The sequence below is a fragment of the Castor canadensis genome, chromosome 10 (assembly GCF_047511655.1).
Source record: "Castor canadensis chromosome 10, mCasCan1.hap1v2, whole genome shotgun sequence".
In the NCBI taxonomy this organism is placed as follows: Eukaryota; Metazoa; Chordata; class Mammalia; order Rodentia; family Castoridae; genus Castor; species Castor canadensis.
The window spans coordinates 141,797,732-141,815,692 of NC_133395.1; the positions used below are offsets into that span (position 1 = coordinate 141,797,732).

At 45.6% G+C, this 17,961-nt stretch overlaps 1 protein-coding gene and 1 non-coding gene across 4 annotated transcripts in view; both read left to right on the forward strand.

Annotated features, from left to right (window-relative positions):
• The window catches only part of Slc6a11 (solute carrier family 6 member 11), a 117,195-nt gene that overhangs the window by 59,719 nt on the left and 39,515 nt on the right, over positions 1-17,961 (forward strand). For 2 of the 3 annotated variants that reach the window (XM_074044423.1, XM_074044425.1), the window contains exon 6: positions 3,133-3,267. The exons of the other annotated variant lie outside the window; for it this stretch is intronic. In XM_074044423.1, coding sequence (XP_073900524.1) covers positions 3,133-3,267 — 135 coding nt within the window. The remainder of the gene's footprint in view (positions 1-3,132; positions 3,268-17,961) is intronic. 3 annotated transcript variants of the gene reach the window in all.
• LOC141413079 (U2 spliceosomal RNA) lies at positions 5,130-5,318 on the forward strand. The gene has a single exon (XR_012437905.1). It is a non-coding gene; the product is annotated as a U2 spliceosomal RNA (small nuclear RNA).

Genomic DNA, 17,961 nt, shown 5'->3' on the forward strand with positions numbered 1-17,961 from the left:
TGGGACTCAGAGAGGGTACATTTTAGCCAGGTTATAAGTGATCCCTTTAGGGACACCCCAGGGACCCAGCCCACTCATTACAGCCTGAGTGGAGCATAACTGACAGTTGAGTCACATCTAGGAAAAGATTTCCATGATCTTGAGTTATTGTTCTATTTTACACAATCATGTTCTTGTTCTTCAGTTGAGCAGGGTTGGGAGCGGGATGGAGGGGCTCAGATGGCTAAGCTGGAGAATTTGGAACAGATCAACTCTGGGACATTGTGGATAATTCATCTTCTGTCATACAACAGAGACAAGTAGAAACTCTTAAATGTAAATAGCAAGTTGGTAGCCTCAACTTGACTTTTTGTGGACTTGAGACAGTTTACTGGGGGGTTCATTTTGGAGGAAAAGAATCAAGAATCTGTATGAAATACTGAAGATGCATTGATCATAGATAACGCCTACAAAACCATGTGAAAGAGAAGGTTTTACAGTACTGTTAGCTTTCTGGTCAGCAACTTCCAGCCTCATTGATTCCTGGTCTCTTTTTATTGTTGTTATTATTGTTATTATTATTATTATTAGAGACTGCTGGTCTCTCGTTTTGACTTGTATGCACCTTTTCAGTATTATTATACATAATACGACAGCAAGAGACTGTACTGACTAAGTGGTATATCAGTACTGATGGTTGACTTAGAGATAAGGATACAAGCATTGGTGGGTTGGGAACTGAGTGGGCTGGAGATGGTGCTATCATTGTGGAATAAAGATAGTGCCTGGATAAAATTAATCCAGCCTTCCAGGCTGTGTCCACAGGACCCACTGTCACCACCCCCTGCTGCTTCTAATTTCCTATTTCTTGAGGTCTCTGCTTTGTTGTGTAATAACCAAATGATAAACTTCCTAAACCGGGGGAGGTAACATGGCATTTGTGTTGTGGCTGTCCGGAGGGTTACATAGGTAGCCTCGTGCTTGAATACATCACCTTGGAGTGAGGCAGGCCATCCTGGGGCTCCCATGTCTGGTTGCTGTTCATTATCTGGGTGATCTTGGACAAGTTACTGGTGATCTCCCTGACCTTTCTCATGTGGAAAAAAAGGATAACCATACCTACTCAAAGAATGAATGCCCGGTTTGTAAAAGTGCTGAATACATGTACCATTGTTATTATGTGTACATGATGTGTGCCTGGCATGTTGTAGGAATTTTGTTTATTTTCATCTTCCTTCCATCTCTATTATCCATACCCTGAACTCCTATTCATCTTTTGTGGGCCAATATCTGGGTCACCTATTTGGAGAGGCCCTTCCCAGACTGCTCTTCTACTGAACTGGTTGCTCTCCATGCCCCATCCTCTTTTGCCCTCCCCTGATTACACAATGGATTATCTACCTGTCTACATGTCTGTCTCCCCTACCAGCCAGAAGCCTCTTGGGGAAGAAATTCCCATCCTGTGACTCATCCTTATTTGTACATTCAAGGCATAGCTCAGTTCTTGAGGACTGGTTTTGGTGTTTAAGCAAGTTGGGTGAGTGAATGAGCAAGTTGAGTGAACAAGCTGAGAGAGTAAGTAAGCAAGTTAAGTCAGCAAGTGAGCAAGTTAAGAGAGTAAGTGAACAAGTTGAGAGTGTGAATGAGACGAGTGAATGAATAGAGTGATGGAATGGACCATTGGCCAAAGAAACCCTGGTTTGAACAGGAGTAAGAAGCGAGCTAGAGGTCTTGGAATACAGCCTCTTTCTCTGGGGAATCTGGGTCTGAGCCCTTAGAGAGCTTGTGTACATCTCTGCATCTATGCATGTAGGGCTGCAGGGGAAGAGGTCCAGAGCTGTCATCAGATTCTCCTAAGTGTCCCTGGCCCCCAAGTGTTGACAAGTCTGATCTAAACAGATGGAGTAGGTAGGAACCACTGGGACAGACCCAAGTGGATGAAGAAGAGAAGGTGACAAAGGGGAAAAACTCAGACCTGTCAGGATACCAATTCCTGCAAAGAACTTAAGTGGGTGGTGTGGCCAAAACCTGTGTGCAGCCTCAGGACCCATGTTGTGTACAGACTTGGCCGGCTTCTTCCAGGCCACATTTGTGCAGGAACACTTCGGAAGGCTGTGTGTCTCTCTCTGTCTCCATCCTACCCTGAGTCTGCCAGCTGATTGCATCTCTCAAGTCCAGTGGGGCCAAACACCCTCTTCCAAGCAGACCAAGCTGAGATGACTTCAGGCAAATGCTGGGTCCTTACTGCCCCAAACAGTAGTCTCTCCTTCTCTTCTCTCCATTATCCTGACCTTCTCTCCTTTTCTCCCCTGTTCTGTTCTGTCCTATCTTTGGTTATAAAAACTTGATTTTTATTAAGAGCAGTAATTTTCAAAATTATGAATCTTGGCCCATTGACGAATTGTGAGATGGATTTGGAGGATCATGACCAGCTGTTTGAAAAACGAAAGCGTGGGATAGACAATGTCAGCATGCATCACGTGTAAATGGCTCTGCGTGTACTGGGTTGTGATGTATATTTCTTTTTATGGGTTGTGGGAAAAAGTGCTTGACAAGCGCTGCTATCAATTGCATCGTGTGTCGTAGGCCTCAGCCCCCAGTACCCATACCCTTGCAGGGACAGTGGTGGGAGATGAGGCAGGAGAGCAGGTGTTTTGAATCCACACCCCTGGTTTCAAACAGTCTGCAAAAGAAAAACCTTCAAAAATGTTGTGTCTGTACTAAGCATGTAGACAATTTCCTTGTCATTATTCCCTATCCAGCGCAGTACGGTGACTACACAGCCTTACACTGCGTTAGGTGCTTCAGTAATCTAGGTGATTTAAAGCACACAGGAGGATTGTGTAGGTTCTGTACACACGCTATAGCATTTTATATAAGGGACTTATATAAAGGACCAGCTACAGATTTTGGTATCCACAGGGATCTGGGATCAATCCTCTATGGATGCCAAGGGATGACCGCATTTGTATTTCTGTGGCCTGGCTACACAGATGACCAGGTAGTACAATGGACACACACGTACAGTGAAATACCAGTCAGCTCTCAAGAAAGACAATCTGCAATATGCAGCAATGGGAATGAACTTGAGGATGTTGTGCTAAGTGAAATAAGTCCGTCGCTGTCACCATTTCTTTCTTCTCTCTTGAATAGGTCGTATATGTCACTGCGACCTTCCCCTATATTATGCTTCTGATCCTCCTGATCCGAGGGGTCACGTTGCCAGGGGCCACTGAAGGCATCAAGTTCTACCTGTACCCTGACCTGTCCCGGCTCTCTGACCCACAGGTAAGGGCTGCTCATTCAATTCCCATTGTCACCCACCACCACTGGTGGTGTCACTCTCTACAAAACTCCTCCACCAGCCACCAAGGCTCAGGAGCCAATTAAATATTAGGAAGCCTGTAGACTCCCCTGGAAAATAATTTTAAATGCATAGGAAATCAAATATATTAAAACACAATTAGCAAAACATTGAACAAAGCTGATGTGTGACATCATGATGTAGGTACCTCTTTTGTCAGTACCTTAAATAGCAAGATCCAGTGGCAGGTCTGATGACTACAGGATGAATCTCCCTTGTGTAAAATGCTTGTGACTAGAGGTGTTTTAGTTGTATTTTGATCTTGCAATATATATATATATATATGTATGTATGTTGGGGATGATACCCAAATGTAAATATGAAATGCATTTGTTTCATATACATCTTGTACACATAACTTGTAGGTAATTTTATACAATATTTTAGTAGTTTTGTGCATGAAACAAAGTCTCATGATGTGGAATTTTCCACTTGTAGTGATAGGTTAACACTAAAAAGTTTCAGATTTTGGAGCAGTTCACATTTTGGATTTTTGGATTAGGGATGCTGTTAAGTCTGTAACATGAATTCAAAGCAGTGCTGATCATGAGTGGTATTTTGAGGTAGCCATACCATCATAAGAAAATATCCAGGATTTCTGCTGCTACATGGGCTGTGGTTCATTGCCTGCACTTGAATTCGTCATTGAAGCAAATGCTAAGCTTCAGTTAGGAGGAGTTAGATAAAAGTGGAAATCTTTTGTTCCTACCCAGCATTGCAGACCTCCTCAGTGGCACCTCAGGGAGGAACTGGGTCCTTGCTGGCAACTGGTTTTCTTCGTAGGGGTAGCTCAAGAAGAAAGAAGTTGGAGAAATGAGCTCACCTATTGGTTGTTTTTGCTAAAGCATTGGTTGTTCTGAGTAGGGAGTAATAAGTGTTTATGCCTAAGCCTCTCTAAGTGGGTACATGGTGATGTGCCTAGGAGGACACTAGGCAAGAGATAAAAACAGGCATCAGCCATGCCCAGGAGTTCTCAGCCTCCACTACACATCAAAACCTGATGGGGAGCTCCCCTTTGGGGAGCTTTTGCAAATCCCAATTCCCAGAGCACAACCCAGAACAATTAAAACAAACTCTCTGGGGGTGGGTTCCAGGTTCCAGTATTTTTTAAAGGTCCCCAGATATTCTCAGTATGAGAAATCACTTACCCAAAGATATTTGAAGGCTGGGGGCATGGCTCAAGTGATAAATGCAAGGCCCTGAGTTCAAAGCCAATACTGCCAAAAGATTAAAAGAAAGAAAATTTAAAAAGATATATGAGTGGGCAAAGAGGCACTCATTTTTCAATTGAAATGAACAGGTAGGTCACCTGGAATCTGCATATGAATTTCAATTAGAACATGAAGCTTGCTAGAAATTTTGAGCCTGTGGCTTTTAGTTCCTGCTGTTCAGAGCTTACATAGGAATGTTTGTAGACTGCTGGCTAGTCAGTGTGACTCAGATGTGCCCTGTTATATTAAAATGACATGGCCAACAGAGTTGGGGGTGTGCTCACTTTTGTCTCCATTTGCCATGCTTGAAGCTCAGGACACCACTAGGCACCTGCATTGCATTCTGAATTGCAGGCAGAATCCCTACGAAGAAGGAAATTAACTTCTGACTGTTGGCCTGGCCAAGTCCAGCTTCTAACAGCAGAGGCTCAATTGAAGAAATAGCTTTGGAAAACCTGTCCCCACCCCCCCAATCCCTGGTCTGGGCACTCTTGTTAGATCTGCACTTCCTGCGTGGATCCAGGGCAGGGTTCCTTTTATCTCCTCTGTTCATGAGCCTCTTTTTACCAGTCCTTATCACTTCTCAGCCTTTTGGCTAAGATCAAGTGTGTAGTATCTGACCTTTCAGGTAACCAGCCAAGAGGTCCTGAGCATTCCCTTGAGTTTCCAAACCTGATTATCGGAATACCTAGGAACTTGTGGAAATGCAGATTCCAGGCCTCGGCTCTACAGATTTCAGTTTCAATGGTCTGAGATGGCACCTGAGCATCTCTGTACTCCAGACACTTCAGAAGTCTGGAGTACAGAGATCAGAAAAGTCTGCCCTGGTCCTCCTAGTTTCCTGCTGTCTTTTTCCTTTCAAGCTCTAGCTACCAGAGCTTGTCTTCAAGGATGTTTTGTAGAACAGCCAGTTGGAGCAGTGGAGATCACATTGGAGTGATGTGTGTTCTCCTGGTTCTTCCACTGAGCCTGGCCTTGCACAAGTTCCTTCTCTTTCCCCCTTATGGGTCTCAGTTTCCCCACTGACAACAGGAAAGAGCTGAATTCAGTATGTGGCTTTCAAGGTAGAGCCAGAAAGCCCTAGGTTTTCCTTGAGCATGGGTTGGCAAGCCATGGACTTTAACTCCAACTCCATGTTTATAAAGTGCCATTGGACAACTGTCCCCCTATGGGTTTGCGTGTTGTCAGTGGCTATTTCAGCACCACCCAGGTAGAGTTGAGTAATCGAGACAGAAACTGTATGAATCCTGAGTCAGTGGTCCAAAGACCACCCACCCACACATTCAGTGACTCTCTAGGAGGACTCCCAGGGCTCAGAAGCAGATGTACCAATGCATATGGCTTGTTTACGTCATCAGCAAGAAAAAGAGACCTGTCAGACAAAGACTGGTGGATCCAGGCTCCCATTCTCTCCTCCTGCAAGGAAGGGATACCCAGAACACACTCCTTCCTTAAGCATGGAAATGCAGCCGCAGATGTGCAGGCTTTCTGCCCAGAGACGTCTGCTCAGGACTCAGAGCTTGGGGATTTAGTGGGGCATTTTACTGAGGGTAGAGAGAGAATGTCTGCATATATGGTGCCTCACAGCCCTCAGAATTCCAGGCTCAGAGAAAAGCAGGTGTACCCTGTAAATTGTGCTACTTGGGCAATGAGTCTAGGCAACAGTTTAAATGGAGTTCAGTGTCCTGGCATACAAAACAGCCATACCCCTCACCCTATAGGGAATATTATAAAATCCATGTTCCTAGACACCAGCCAAGTGCCAGCCTGCCAGGAACCCCACTACAGAGCAGCATCAGCCTACTATAGTGACATTCCTGCATACTTGCAGAACCTCAACTGTTTACTGTTTGGACTTCTGCCCCAAAGCAGTCCCCTCTCTGTCCATTTCTCTCTCCACATGTTAGTAGTGGCTAGGTGGTCACTGACCTAATGCAGGCTACCATCATCTCCCACTTGGACACTAGAGTAGCCTCCTCATCTGTCTTCCAGAAATGACTCCTGATCCTCCCAGGCCACTCCCCACCAGGCAGCATAGTGATCTTTTTGAAATGTAAACTCAATGGGTTCCTTCGTACTTAAATCTCTTGTGGAGTTCTTCCCTTATGGTCTGAAGTAATTCCAAATAGTGGAGTTCCCAAGAGGCTGTAGCCCCTGCCACTCTCCTCCTCTTCCAGTTCACTCCAGATAATGGCCTCCATTCTGGGCCTTTCTGCCTCAGAGCCTTTGCTTCCTCTCTCCTGGGAACACAACTTTTTGCCTCTTTCCTCACTGTACCTGACACCCACTCATCCTTTAGGATTCAGTTTAAGCAAGGTTTCCTCAGGAAAGTCTTTTCCACCTGCACACCAAGCAGAACCCTGTACTAAGTTTCTAAAGCACCCACACTGACAGTGAAATACTTACGTAATCTCATGTGTGTGCAGTATAGGTGCAATTGTTACTTGCTCAATGTCCACTTCTTTGATAGCTATTTACTGAATGCCTACTTGATGCCAGATTTTATTATAGGTATTGAGGACATAGCAAAAACAGTGATCTCTGCCCCCTAGAGCTGATATTGTAGTTAGGAAAGAAGGTAATAAATAGAATTAAAAAGCAAGATTGAGAATCCACCAAATGGTGAAACGTGCCATGCAGACTCTATATGACAGTGAGATGTGAATGCGGGAGGGATCGCTATGGTTTGCAACAGTCTGGTGGAGGAAGGTCTACATCTGCCTTGCCCACAATGTACTCCCAGTGACTGGTTAATTTTTAGCAAATATTTGTTCAGTTAATCTAAGAGCCACAGTTCTTTTACCATATGAAAATGTAATGTTTCTTTAACAAAAAGTCTAATAACCTCCAGGTCACCAAGTCTATGAGCCATAGTGTTCTTTGATTCTCTATTAGTGATGCCCCAGAAATGTATGTGTATTCGTGTTCATGTCCCCTCCCCCAAAGCAACTGTTGGTTGGAACAAAGATAAGGATAGTGACCCCAAGAGGGAAAGGAAAACAAAACTTCATGTCAGCTGGTGTTTTCCAGAAGCTGGGTATGTTTCAGGAAGCCCCAACATAGCCCTATTCCATCTGTGGTACTCTGACCCTACAATGGAAATATAGGGTCAGTCTTGTGACTCTTGATGCTCCCCACCCCCAAATGGGAAATAGTTTCCCATTTGCATCTCACACGGCTTCACAAAGTTCACAGAAGGCATCATTAGGCCTCGTGTCTGGTAGGTCTGGGGTGTGAGTGCCCTTGTTTCCTTGCTTCTCTGAGATAGTGTTGGGGCCTCCTGCAGCTATGAACCAGTACAGGGTCATTCTGTAGCTGCCCAAGTCTCTGGTTTCCATTCCTGCTCTCCTGTCAGCAAGGAGAGAAGACTGAAGGGAAAGAAAGGGAGCAGGGCTCTGGGGTGAGCTTCAGGACAGGTTCAGGTCTCAGTCCTCTGAACCCTTGACCTGCTGCTCCAACCAGTCCTTCAGGGTGCAGGGTTGGAGCTCAGTCCAGGGTGAAATGAGCAGTGGAAGGGGTATCTTCCCTGGATAGGGGTTGCAACATGTGTGTTCTGTCTCCAGAACCCAGGTACAGTCATTCTTGAATTCATTTCACAGATAGTGATTTTTCATACATGGTGTACATTTAACTCTCTGAAACCCAGTGCCCACAACTTGGGAGAAGAGGACAGTCAAACCTCTTCCTACATGGATCCTCCCCTAGAAGAGGGAAAAGGATGGAGTGAGATCAGAGGTTCTTGTCCATCCTAGGGTCTGTTGCAGTATGAAATGAGTGTACTAGTCTGGCGGAGCTCACCCTTTTTATACCCAAGAGGGGAGTTCACGGGATTCGCTTCCTCCCCTCCTGGTCCCTCTCTTGCCTTCCTGCCATGCCTGTTTACAGCATCATTTCTATTTCTATAGGGACACCAGTGTCTGGGTGGTACACCCTTCTCCTGGGGACTTGAGGAAAGTCACTGTAAAGAGCCTTCCTGACCCCTCGGGGTTGGTATGGAGGGAAGGCTGATGGAGTGTTGAGCACAAAGCTCACCCTGGGTATATTCCCAGGGACCCTTCCTCTGTCCCTGGCCAGAGATTTCAGTGTGGGGACTGGGAGCTGAGGAGACAAAGCCAATGTTTCCATCATCGGGAGTCTTGGGGCCACTCTGCCTCCTCCTCTGTAAAATGGGCATAATGCCTTCATCACCAGCGAGGGCTGTGAGCACTGGATTTAAAATTGCACCCTCTCCTCCATCGCACCCTTTCCTCCACTCCTCCTCATCGTGTCCATCCTCCAGCTCGCGTCCTCTGTTCATTTCGGATTGCATTTCCACACCCACTAGAATGTAAGCTGCACCAGGGCAGAGAATTTATCTGTCACATTCACTGTGAAATCTCCAGCCCCTGGCACAGTGCCTGCAAAAAAGTAAATGCTTATTAAATAATTTTTGAATGAATGAAAGAAAGGAGGAAGCAGGAGGTCAGGGAGGAAGTCAGTTTCTGGCAGGGCCTGTGTTGTCCTGTGTTACAATGGCTTAGTGTTCTTCAGGTGGAGCCACTCTTACTGCCATGCCCAGCGGGGTGACCTCCAGCCTGTGCTTGGCTGAGGTTCTCATTTGCCCATTGGGGTAAGACTATCTATCACACAGGGAGGCCGTGAGGCACACATGCACACGAAGCCCAAAGCACTTTTAGTTGTCATTTTTGGTGCCCAGCCCAGGGCCTGGCACAGAGTAGGGCTCCAGGAACACCAGCAGTGTCCCTTATTTTGACCTGCATCTTACTGGCTCTGGGCAGGACAAGTCAGGGACCCCACAGCCCAAGGGGGGTGGGTCTTTGAACTCAGAACCAAGTGCCTTTATTGTAGATCCAGTAAATTAAGTTTCTCGTCAAGAACTTGAAGCAACACAGCAGCTTGCCCTTTTTGTCCCCCTGCAATTTGCATTCCGTGGTCTGTTACAACTTTCTAAACATCTATTTGTCTTCACTGTCAGCCTTGTGTTTTCTCTGAAGTGTAAAGTGCTTCCACTCCATTTTTTTCCCCTCAGATTTTTACTTTCTGTCTTTTCAGTCTTTGGGGAGCCAAGGAGATCCTGCAAGAAATCACATTGTCTCTGCCCCAGATTCCTGCCACTCTCACTCGTCATTGTGTTTTGAGTGTGTGTTTTCAGGGCAAAAACAGAAAGGCCGGTCACAGATCCAGACCAAGGAGTCTGCTTTCCCAGGCCACCAGCACAAGTTCCCTGAGTCTGCTGCCTCTGTGGAGGGAACTGGAGCCTGAGACTCCAAATCCTGGGGCTGGAGTAGACCTCAGAATGCCACATCTCCCCTGTCTCCTCTCCCCGCCTGAGAACAAATCAGGGAAAACAAGAGACAGTGGTTCACAACCCTACCTGCTGAACCTCACGGACGTGATCGTGGAATTGCTGCCACCTGGTGGCAGTGTACTGTGATCCTAGGTAAAGACTCAGAAAAATGGACCTCCTGGCTGCTGAACTTTCAAACCAAAATAGCTGTGTTGCCGCGGACTTAGAGACGTCAGCTATGAGTTTGAAAACATTTCACACCTAACTGATGTAAAGTCCCTCTCTCAGACTGAAGCCCTCCCCCACCCAGGGTTTCCTTCCAGCCTGTTTGATTCTGGATTAGGGTCACTGTTCCACCAGCATTGGATTGCTGTCCACTCCATACCAGGCATGTTTGTTTGCTTGTGTATTTGTGTTGTTTCATCTTGCAGCACTGGGGATTGAACCCAGGGCTTTGTGGTTGCTAGACAAGCACTCTCCCACTTGAGTTACACCCCTGCCCTTTTGGTTTGCATTGTGTTTCTGAGATAAGGCTGTACTAATTTTACCCAGGCCAGGCTTGACCTTTAATTCGTCTTCCTCTGCCCCCTGAGTGGCTGAGATTACAGGCATGACCCACCACACCTATCCTGACTTAAAATTTTTGTCTTCAAGGAGATTCTATTCTCTTGGAGAGACCCAATTAGGTCAGTGATAACAGTGATGAAGGGCAGTGCTGAGTTTGGAACTGACCCACCAGGTGTGTTCCTTCCAGTCTGCAGGTAAATTCCTCAGGTATTAAAGATGTATTGCTCATATAGCCTCATGTACACTTTCAGAAAGGTAGTGGCTATCTCCCATATTCTTGGCTCCTTGAAAATCCATAAGAGTCATCTGTTCATGGGACCAGAATTGCTATATACCCCATTAGTGTTCTGTGCACTACTGGTATTCTGTGAAATTAAATAGTACCAAACATGAGTTTGCTCAAGATAAAGTTGTGATTTCTAGTCTCAGTGGCTTTAGCAGAACCTTATAATCAGCCGTGCTGGTGGTTGAAGAAAAGCTGTGTGGCCATAAAAGTAGCAATACTGGAAGCTGGGGGTGAAACTCAGTGGCAGAGCCATGCTTGGCACACACAAGTCCCCAAGTTCTATCCCCAGCACCATAACTAAAAGTAGTGATACTAGTGATCGTTTTCTGATGGTTGACATTATGCCAGGCACTGTGCTTCTGGCCATTTAATTTACACAGTTCACTCAATCAGCGAACAATATTTGAAAATTATTAAGTTCTGGGTATGGGGACTAAGTGACATATATAAGTAAAATATTCATGACCTATAAGATTTAAAATCTATGCCTTCACATTTCTACAAATGACACCAGGTGCTGTGGCTCATGCCTGTAATCCTAGCTACATGGGAGGCATAGGTAGGCATGTCATGACCCAAGCTGGCCCAGGGAAAAAGTGGGAGATTTTATCTGAAAACTAACCTAAACCAAAAAAGGCTGAAGGCATGGCTCAAGTGGTAGAGCACCTGCTGAGCAAGAGCACGGCCCCAGGTTCAAATTCCAGTACCTCCAGGCAGTGGAGGTAATTACAAGTGAGGGAATTAAGGCTGAGAGGAGCTAGCACTTACACAGCTTACCATTCAAACAGGGAGTCTGACTTGGCTGTGCAAAGGGTACAGCCTTGCTTTGCCAGAATCCTACAATTTTAGCACCCAGCAGGTTTAGTCCCCACCCAATGCAGAAATCCCCTTGGCATAAAAAACATGCTTAACCTCTGGCCCTTCCTCTGACAGAGGAGGCCCCTTACCTCCACTTTGTTTGTGTTTTGTTTTTTTTTAATTAATTTATTTTTTTATTATTCATATGTGCATACAATGCTTGGGTCATTTCTCCCCCCTGCCCCCACCCCCTCCCTTACCACCCACCCTACCACCTCCCGCTGCTCCCCAACCCCTCGATACCCAGCAGAAACTATTTTGCTCTCATCTCTAATTTTGTTGAAGAGAGAGTATAAGCAATAATAGGAAGGAACAAGGGTTTTTGCTAGTTGAGATAAGGATAGCTATACAGGGAGTTGACTCACATTAATTTCCTGTGCGTGTGTGTTACCTTCTAGATTAATTCTTTTTGAGCTAACCTTTTCTCTAGTTCCTGGTCCCCTTTTCCTATTGGCCTCAGTTGCTTTTAAGGTATCTGCTTTAGTTTCTCTGAGTTGAGGGCAACAAATGCTAACTAAGTTTTTAGGTGTCTTACCTATCCCCACCCCTCCCTTGTGTGCTCTCGCTTTTATCATATGCTCAAAGTCCAATCCCCTTGTTGTGTTTGCCCTTGATCTAATGTCCACATATGAGGGAGAACATACGATTTTTGGTCTTTTGGACCAGGCTAACCTCACTCAGAATGATGTTCTCCAATTCCATCCATTTACCAGCGAATGATAACATTTCGTTCTTCTTCATGGCTACATAAAATTCCATTGTGTATAGATACCACATTTTCTTGATCCATTCATCAGTAGTGGGGCATCTTGGCTGTTTCCATAACTTGGCTATTGTGAATATTGCTGCAATAAACATGGGTGTGCAGGTGCCTCTGGAGTAACCTGTGTCACAGTCTTTTGGGTATATCCCCAAGAGTTCACCTCCACTTTGAAACAGTTCTCTATTCACTTTGTTTCCAATGTCAACACATTCATTCATTCTTACATTTGTTCCCTCTTTCCAGTCTGATGTGCTCTGATTTGCCAGGGTTCCACTTTGAGAGTATCCACCAGAGTCGAACTTACTAAATTAAGTGCAGCCTAAACAGCTGAGGCACAAGTCAGCTTCTTTGGGCCTGAAGAGTAGCCTCTGAAGTGGGCTACCTGCCTCCTGGAAATTTTACCTCCCAGGAGGTGCTCACCATTGTCTGGAAATATTTTTAATCAACACAGTTGTGGGATGCTGCTGGTATCTAGCAAATAGAAGGCGGGGATGCTGTGTAATGTCCTATCCCTCCCACCAACAGGAAATATCAGGCCTCAAATGTCTGTAAGACAGAGATTGAGAAACCCAGCTCTACGGTGTGGTTCTTGTGCCTGAAGTGAGGTCTTCCCCTGTCTCAGTGGAGTGCTGAGAATAAACACCTGGTACTGACCAGAGCTCTCTAGCCTGGTGGGGTGGGAGCTCCAGTCCCTTAAACAGTGTTTGGCTCTCAATGCAGGGGCAGTGCTCTCTGCTGAGCATTGGGTGTTCTTGCCCATGTGTGGATAGCCCAACCTCAGCCACATGGGGGAGGGCTCCATATGGACCACTGCCCATCATCCCACACCTGTCCTCCTTCCTGGTGTCCCACACTCTAGACCCCAGCTGGTCCACTGCCCTGCACTTAGTATTCCCGCTCTGCTAGGTGAGACTCCGTGTTCAGCTTGACTCCTGCTTAGGCACTGGGCTGGGCTTTTCCCCATTGATGCTTTCCCGTCTGCTCGGTTAGTGACCTTGCTCTGCACGTTATTCACTGCCTAAAAACAGTTGCTTCTATGAATCCGTCTGCTTTGATAGTTGCTGGGGTAAGAGGGCCACCCTCATCCCAATTACTCCATCATGACCAGGAGCCAAGATCTGACTCCCCTGCTTACCCCCACCAGTGTGAGGTTGGATTAAAATGTAGACTGCTCCTCATGGCTGGGGCTGAGAGCCTTCCTTGGCCTGGCCTCCAGGTCCCACGTGGACTTGGGCATCTCAGGCTCTTTCCTGCCATAAAGTCTTGGTATCTGCCTACATCACTCTTCCTCATCTAGTCCCGTGGCTGGATCCTCTAATTATGCAAGTCATTCTCCTCCTATGGCAGGTCACCTCTGACCAGCAGAACCTCCTGGTCAACAAGACCCTGTTTTAATTTGTCCACAGGGCTAATGTCTATGGATCTTGTGTGCTTGTTGGCTGATAGTTTTACTCTTAGTCCCCTCAGTTAGAATATCGTCTCCACATGAACAAAGAACTTGTTTGTCTTGTCCTTTGTGGACCTTCCACCACCTGTGACAGAGCCTGGTGCATGGGAAACTTCTAGTCAATACTGGATGGATGGTTGGGTGGAAGGAAGGAAGGGTGGAAGGAAGGAAGGGTAGATGGATGGATGAATGGAAGCATAGGTGGATGAAAGTATGGGTGAATGGAAGGGAGAGAGGGAAGGAGGGATAGCAGATTGCCATATGTTGGTTTAGATAAACAGAGAATAAAATTTGTTTCCAGTTGCATGTCCTGGAGAAAACCTTATGAAATAGGCAGATTTTGATTTGATGCCTGAAAGATAAGGAAGGGAAGGCTATTTGGAAATAAGCAAGGACCAAAAATAGGGACGTCTCCATATTTGTGGGAAATGTTCATTGTGACTAAAGGGTAGATTTTATGATAGTATGTTTTTTTTTTTTTTTGGTGGTACTGGGCTTGAACTCAGGGCCTCATGCTTGCTAGGCAAGCTCTCTACCACTTGACCTACTCTGCCTATTTTGTATTGGGATTTTTCAAGATAGGGTCTTGCAAACTATTTGCCTGGAGCTGACTTCAAACTACAATCCTGTTCTCTGCCTCCTGAGTATCTAGGATAATAGGGATGAGCCACCAGCACCTGGCTAGCGGCATGGTTTAAAAACAGGCTGAGTTTCCCTCCTTGGGAACTGTGGCTGCCAAGCCACACAATTCAGACTTCATTCTGTGGTAAGTAGGAAGCCAGTGAAGGTTCTGAGCAAGAGATTGACTGGAATGAAGAGAGTTGTAATTTCAGAAGTTTGTTGAGGCACATGGGAGGCTCTGCAAAGCTGGGCAGCAAAGAGTGTGAATTACAGAGTCAACAGAGCTGTGTTTGGATACCTGCTCTTTGCTCTCCCTGTATGTCCTTGCCATCTCTGACCTCCAATTTCTCTCTTGTAAGCCTCCAGAGAGCACAGTTGCAACTTTAACTTGTCTCCCGACCCCATGCATCTGTGGTAAGGTTAGATAAAACAACATGTTTAAAGCTTCTCCAGATGTGTAGAAAGAATGAGCAAGTTTGCAGAGAAAGAGGAAAGAAGCAGAGTCACATATTACATGACCTTGAGTTTGAAGGTTTAGCTAAGAAGTCTGCTGAGGATGGAGGAGACTTTGAAGGCTTAGGGGTATGAGAAGCATACCAGCTGCAATGTTACATAGGAAGCTATGGCTGGAGCTCATGCCATTGAATGAGTTTTTCAAGCTACTTCCCAAAGCTTAAGATGCTTGACAGAGGACAGAGACAGCAGAGTCACTTACAGGAGGGGTCAGCATCCATTCAGGGTGCGTGCCCTGCTATGCAGCAGGAACACAAGGGATGAACCGGTGGTGTTCCTGCCTGTGAGGGTTTTGCAGTCTCCTAGAAGTAACCAACCCCAAGCAGCTGGAGCAGAGGCTGGTGAGAGGCACAGAAAGCCATGAGCCAAGCTCCAACAGCCTGAGAGGGAACAACCCAGTGCCTTTCTCCAGGGATTCCCGGACAGATCACTGTGTTAGCTTTCCTGCCTTATGTTTATTCATCCTGCAAATATTTATGGAGCACCTGTTCTATGCCAGGCCTCGTGCCAGGCTCTGGTTTTAAATGAATCAACAGAAATGCACCAATATTCACTATTGCTAGACACTTGCCAGGCACTGTGGGAGTGGATGGAGGGGGTGGATGAGCAAGTGTGGTTTCTGTTTTCTAGGACAAGAGTTTTGAGCTGATGGGGAGTCTTTGATTAATGTTTTATTTTTTGAGTGGTTCTAGGCTTACAGAAAATTAAGCAGAAAGCCCAGAGTTCTGTTTCCCTCACACCCCCAGTTTGCCCTATTATTGCTTGGGTAGTACATTTGTTGCAATTAAAGAGCCAAGATTGATACATTTTGTAAAGACCATCATTTACATTAGAATAGGGTATTTTATGGGTTTTGACAAATGTACAATGGTACATATATATTTCATATCATTACAGAGAAGTGTATCTACCCTAAAATCCTCTGTGCTCTAATTCATCCCTCCCTCCTGTTCTTGTTCTTATCTCCATAGTTGTACCTTCCCTAGAATGTCAAATAGTTCCCCTCAAATATTATGTCACCTTTTCAGGTGGTTCTCTTCACCCAAACGTTCTATACATACTGCCTTCAAGCACCAGACTCATTTGGAAGGTTGTCAAGACCTGCTGACTCCCAGGCAATCAGACTCTGCATTTTAGCACCCTTTTTCTCCCCACTGGTGATTTGCACATGTGGAAGTTTGAGGAGCTTTGGCCTGAGAAAGCATTGCAGGCAGGCTGAGACCTGTCAGATACTGCAGGTGGTCCAAAGGGGTAGAGGCCTTAGGGCCAAGTAATCAAAGCAGAAAGGATTCCCTGGATGTTGGGGCCACCTGCCTGCCTTCACTCCCACTGCATGGTAGAGGAAAGTGGAGGGTCACTCCATGGCTTCTTGCAAGCAAAATGGAATGGGTCCCTTCAGGGATTGCCCTCCCTCTAGAATGATACCATCCAATACAGTAGCCACAAACCATACTATTTAAATTTAAATTAATTGAAGCTAAATAGAATTGACCATGCATTTCCTTGGTTTCACTAGTCAGATATCTGGCTGTCCATAGCCACATGGGGCTAGTGGCCACTACAATGAAGAGCATAGGTTGAGAATATTTCTATCATTACAAGAACAACTGTGGCCATAGCTGTCTTTGGCAGGAAGGACTGTGACTGAGATCCATCTGTGAGTCCTGCAGAAGACTGTGATGGCACCAGGTGGGGAGAAAGTGTATGCTCTGAGTGCCGGGGACACTGTCAGTGTGGCTGTTGACTAGCTCCATCCTCTTTCTGAACAAGAAAAGCCCTAGGTTATAATACACCCTCCAAATGCCACACTCATCACCACCCCAATTATTGTTATCTGCTTTTTAATTATATCTTAATGCTTTTTTAAGAGTCAATACTTGGATTTTCCATGATTTACTGATGTCTTTGCTCCCTGTTGTTTTCATTCCTTTCTGTAAGATTCAATTTCCTTATTGTTAAAGTACCTCCTTTAGTAGTTCTTTCCACAAGGACCTGGAAGAACTAAGCTCTCTTACTCTGTGCATCTGAAAGACATTTGCTTCCTTATCTCTTCTGAGTGGTAGTTTAGCTGTGTATGGAATTCCAGGGTGGTATTTTTAAGTTACATTTTGAATTTGGGTCCCATATTGAAAGAACAGCGTATGGTTATACCCATACCTGGCACTTCCATCTGAATCCTAGGACAGAGTTTTCTAACTCCTTATCCACTATAAGGCATTCACTTTCTGGTTCCTAGCTCTTTGCAGTAACCCCACTCAGCTTTTAGTCATACCTAGAACCTATAATCTTAACCATATCCTTAGGAAGAAATCTAAGCCCCAGACTCTTGGGCTTCTGTTTGCTCCAGTGTCCCCATGGCTTGCTGAGTCTATTCCTCCTCCTCAACTTTCAGGTTTGACTTCTCTCATTTCTGGCATCTGGGAGACATTTCTGTCTTCCTTTCAAGTCAGCCTATGAATCTTGTATGCCAATTATATAACATGTATTTTCTGTATCTCCCATATTTTTAACCCTTGTCATTCATCTCTCTTCATCTGCTGGTCTTGAACATGAATACTGATTGTCCAAGTAGCAAATTAATGCTAAGGGAAATGCCCCCAGTCATTCATGCTTAGTTCAGTGGCTCGATTTTGTCCATGAAGTCATGTCTTGGGTGATGATCTCATAACCCCATGAAGCTCATTTATTCACTGCTTTTACATGTTGGAGAGCCAGTATCTTGGTCCAGCTACTCCTTTAGTGGGTGAATAGCGGAGTCAGAGAGAGGAGACATGGCTCACCTAAGACCACAGCTGGTGGAAAATTGAACTAGGCCACAGAACCCCCAATTGAAATACCTGTCACCTTTCCAGCTTTTTAAAATTTACTCACCTGTGAAATGAAGAGGTTAAACTAACATGGAATAAGGTCCTGACTCACTAGCTTCATAACTTTGTTCAGGTTATATCACCTCTCTAGGCTTCCATCTTAATAAGCGCTCCCTTCCCACCTCACTTGGCTATGGAGAGTATGAAACGGGCTGACATGTTGGTGAGTGCCCTGAGAAATGCAGGGGCTACAGAGAG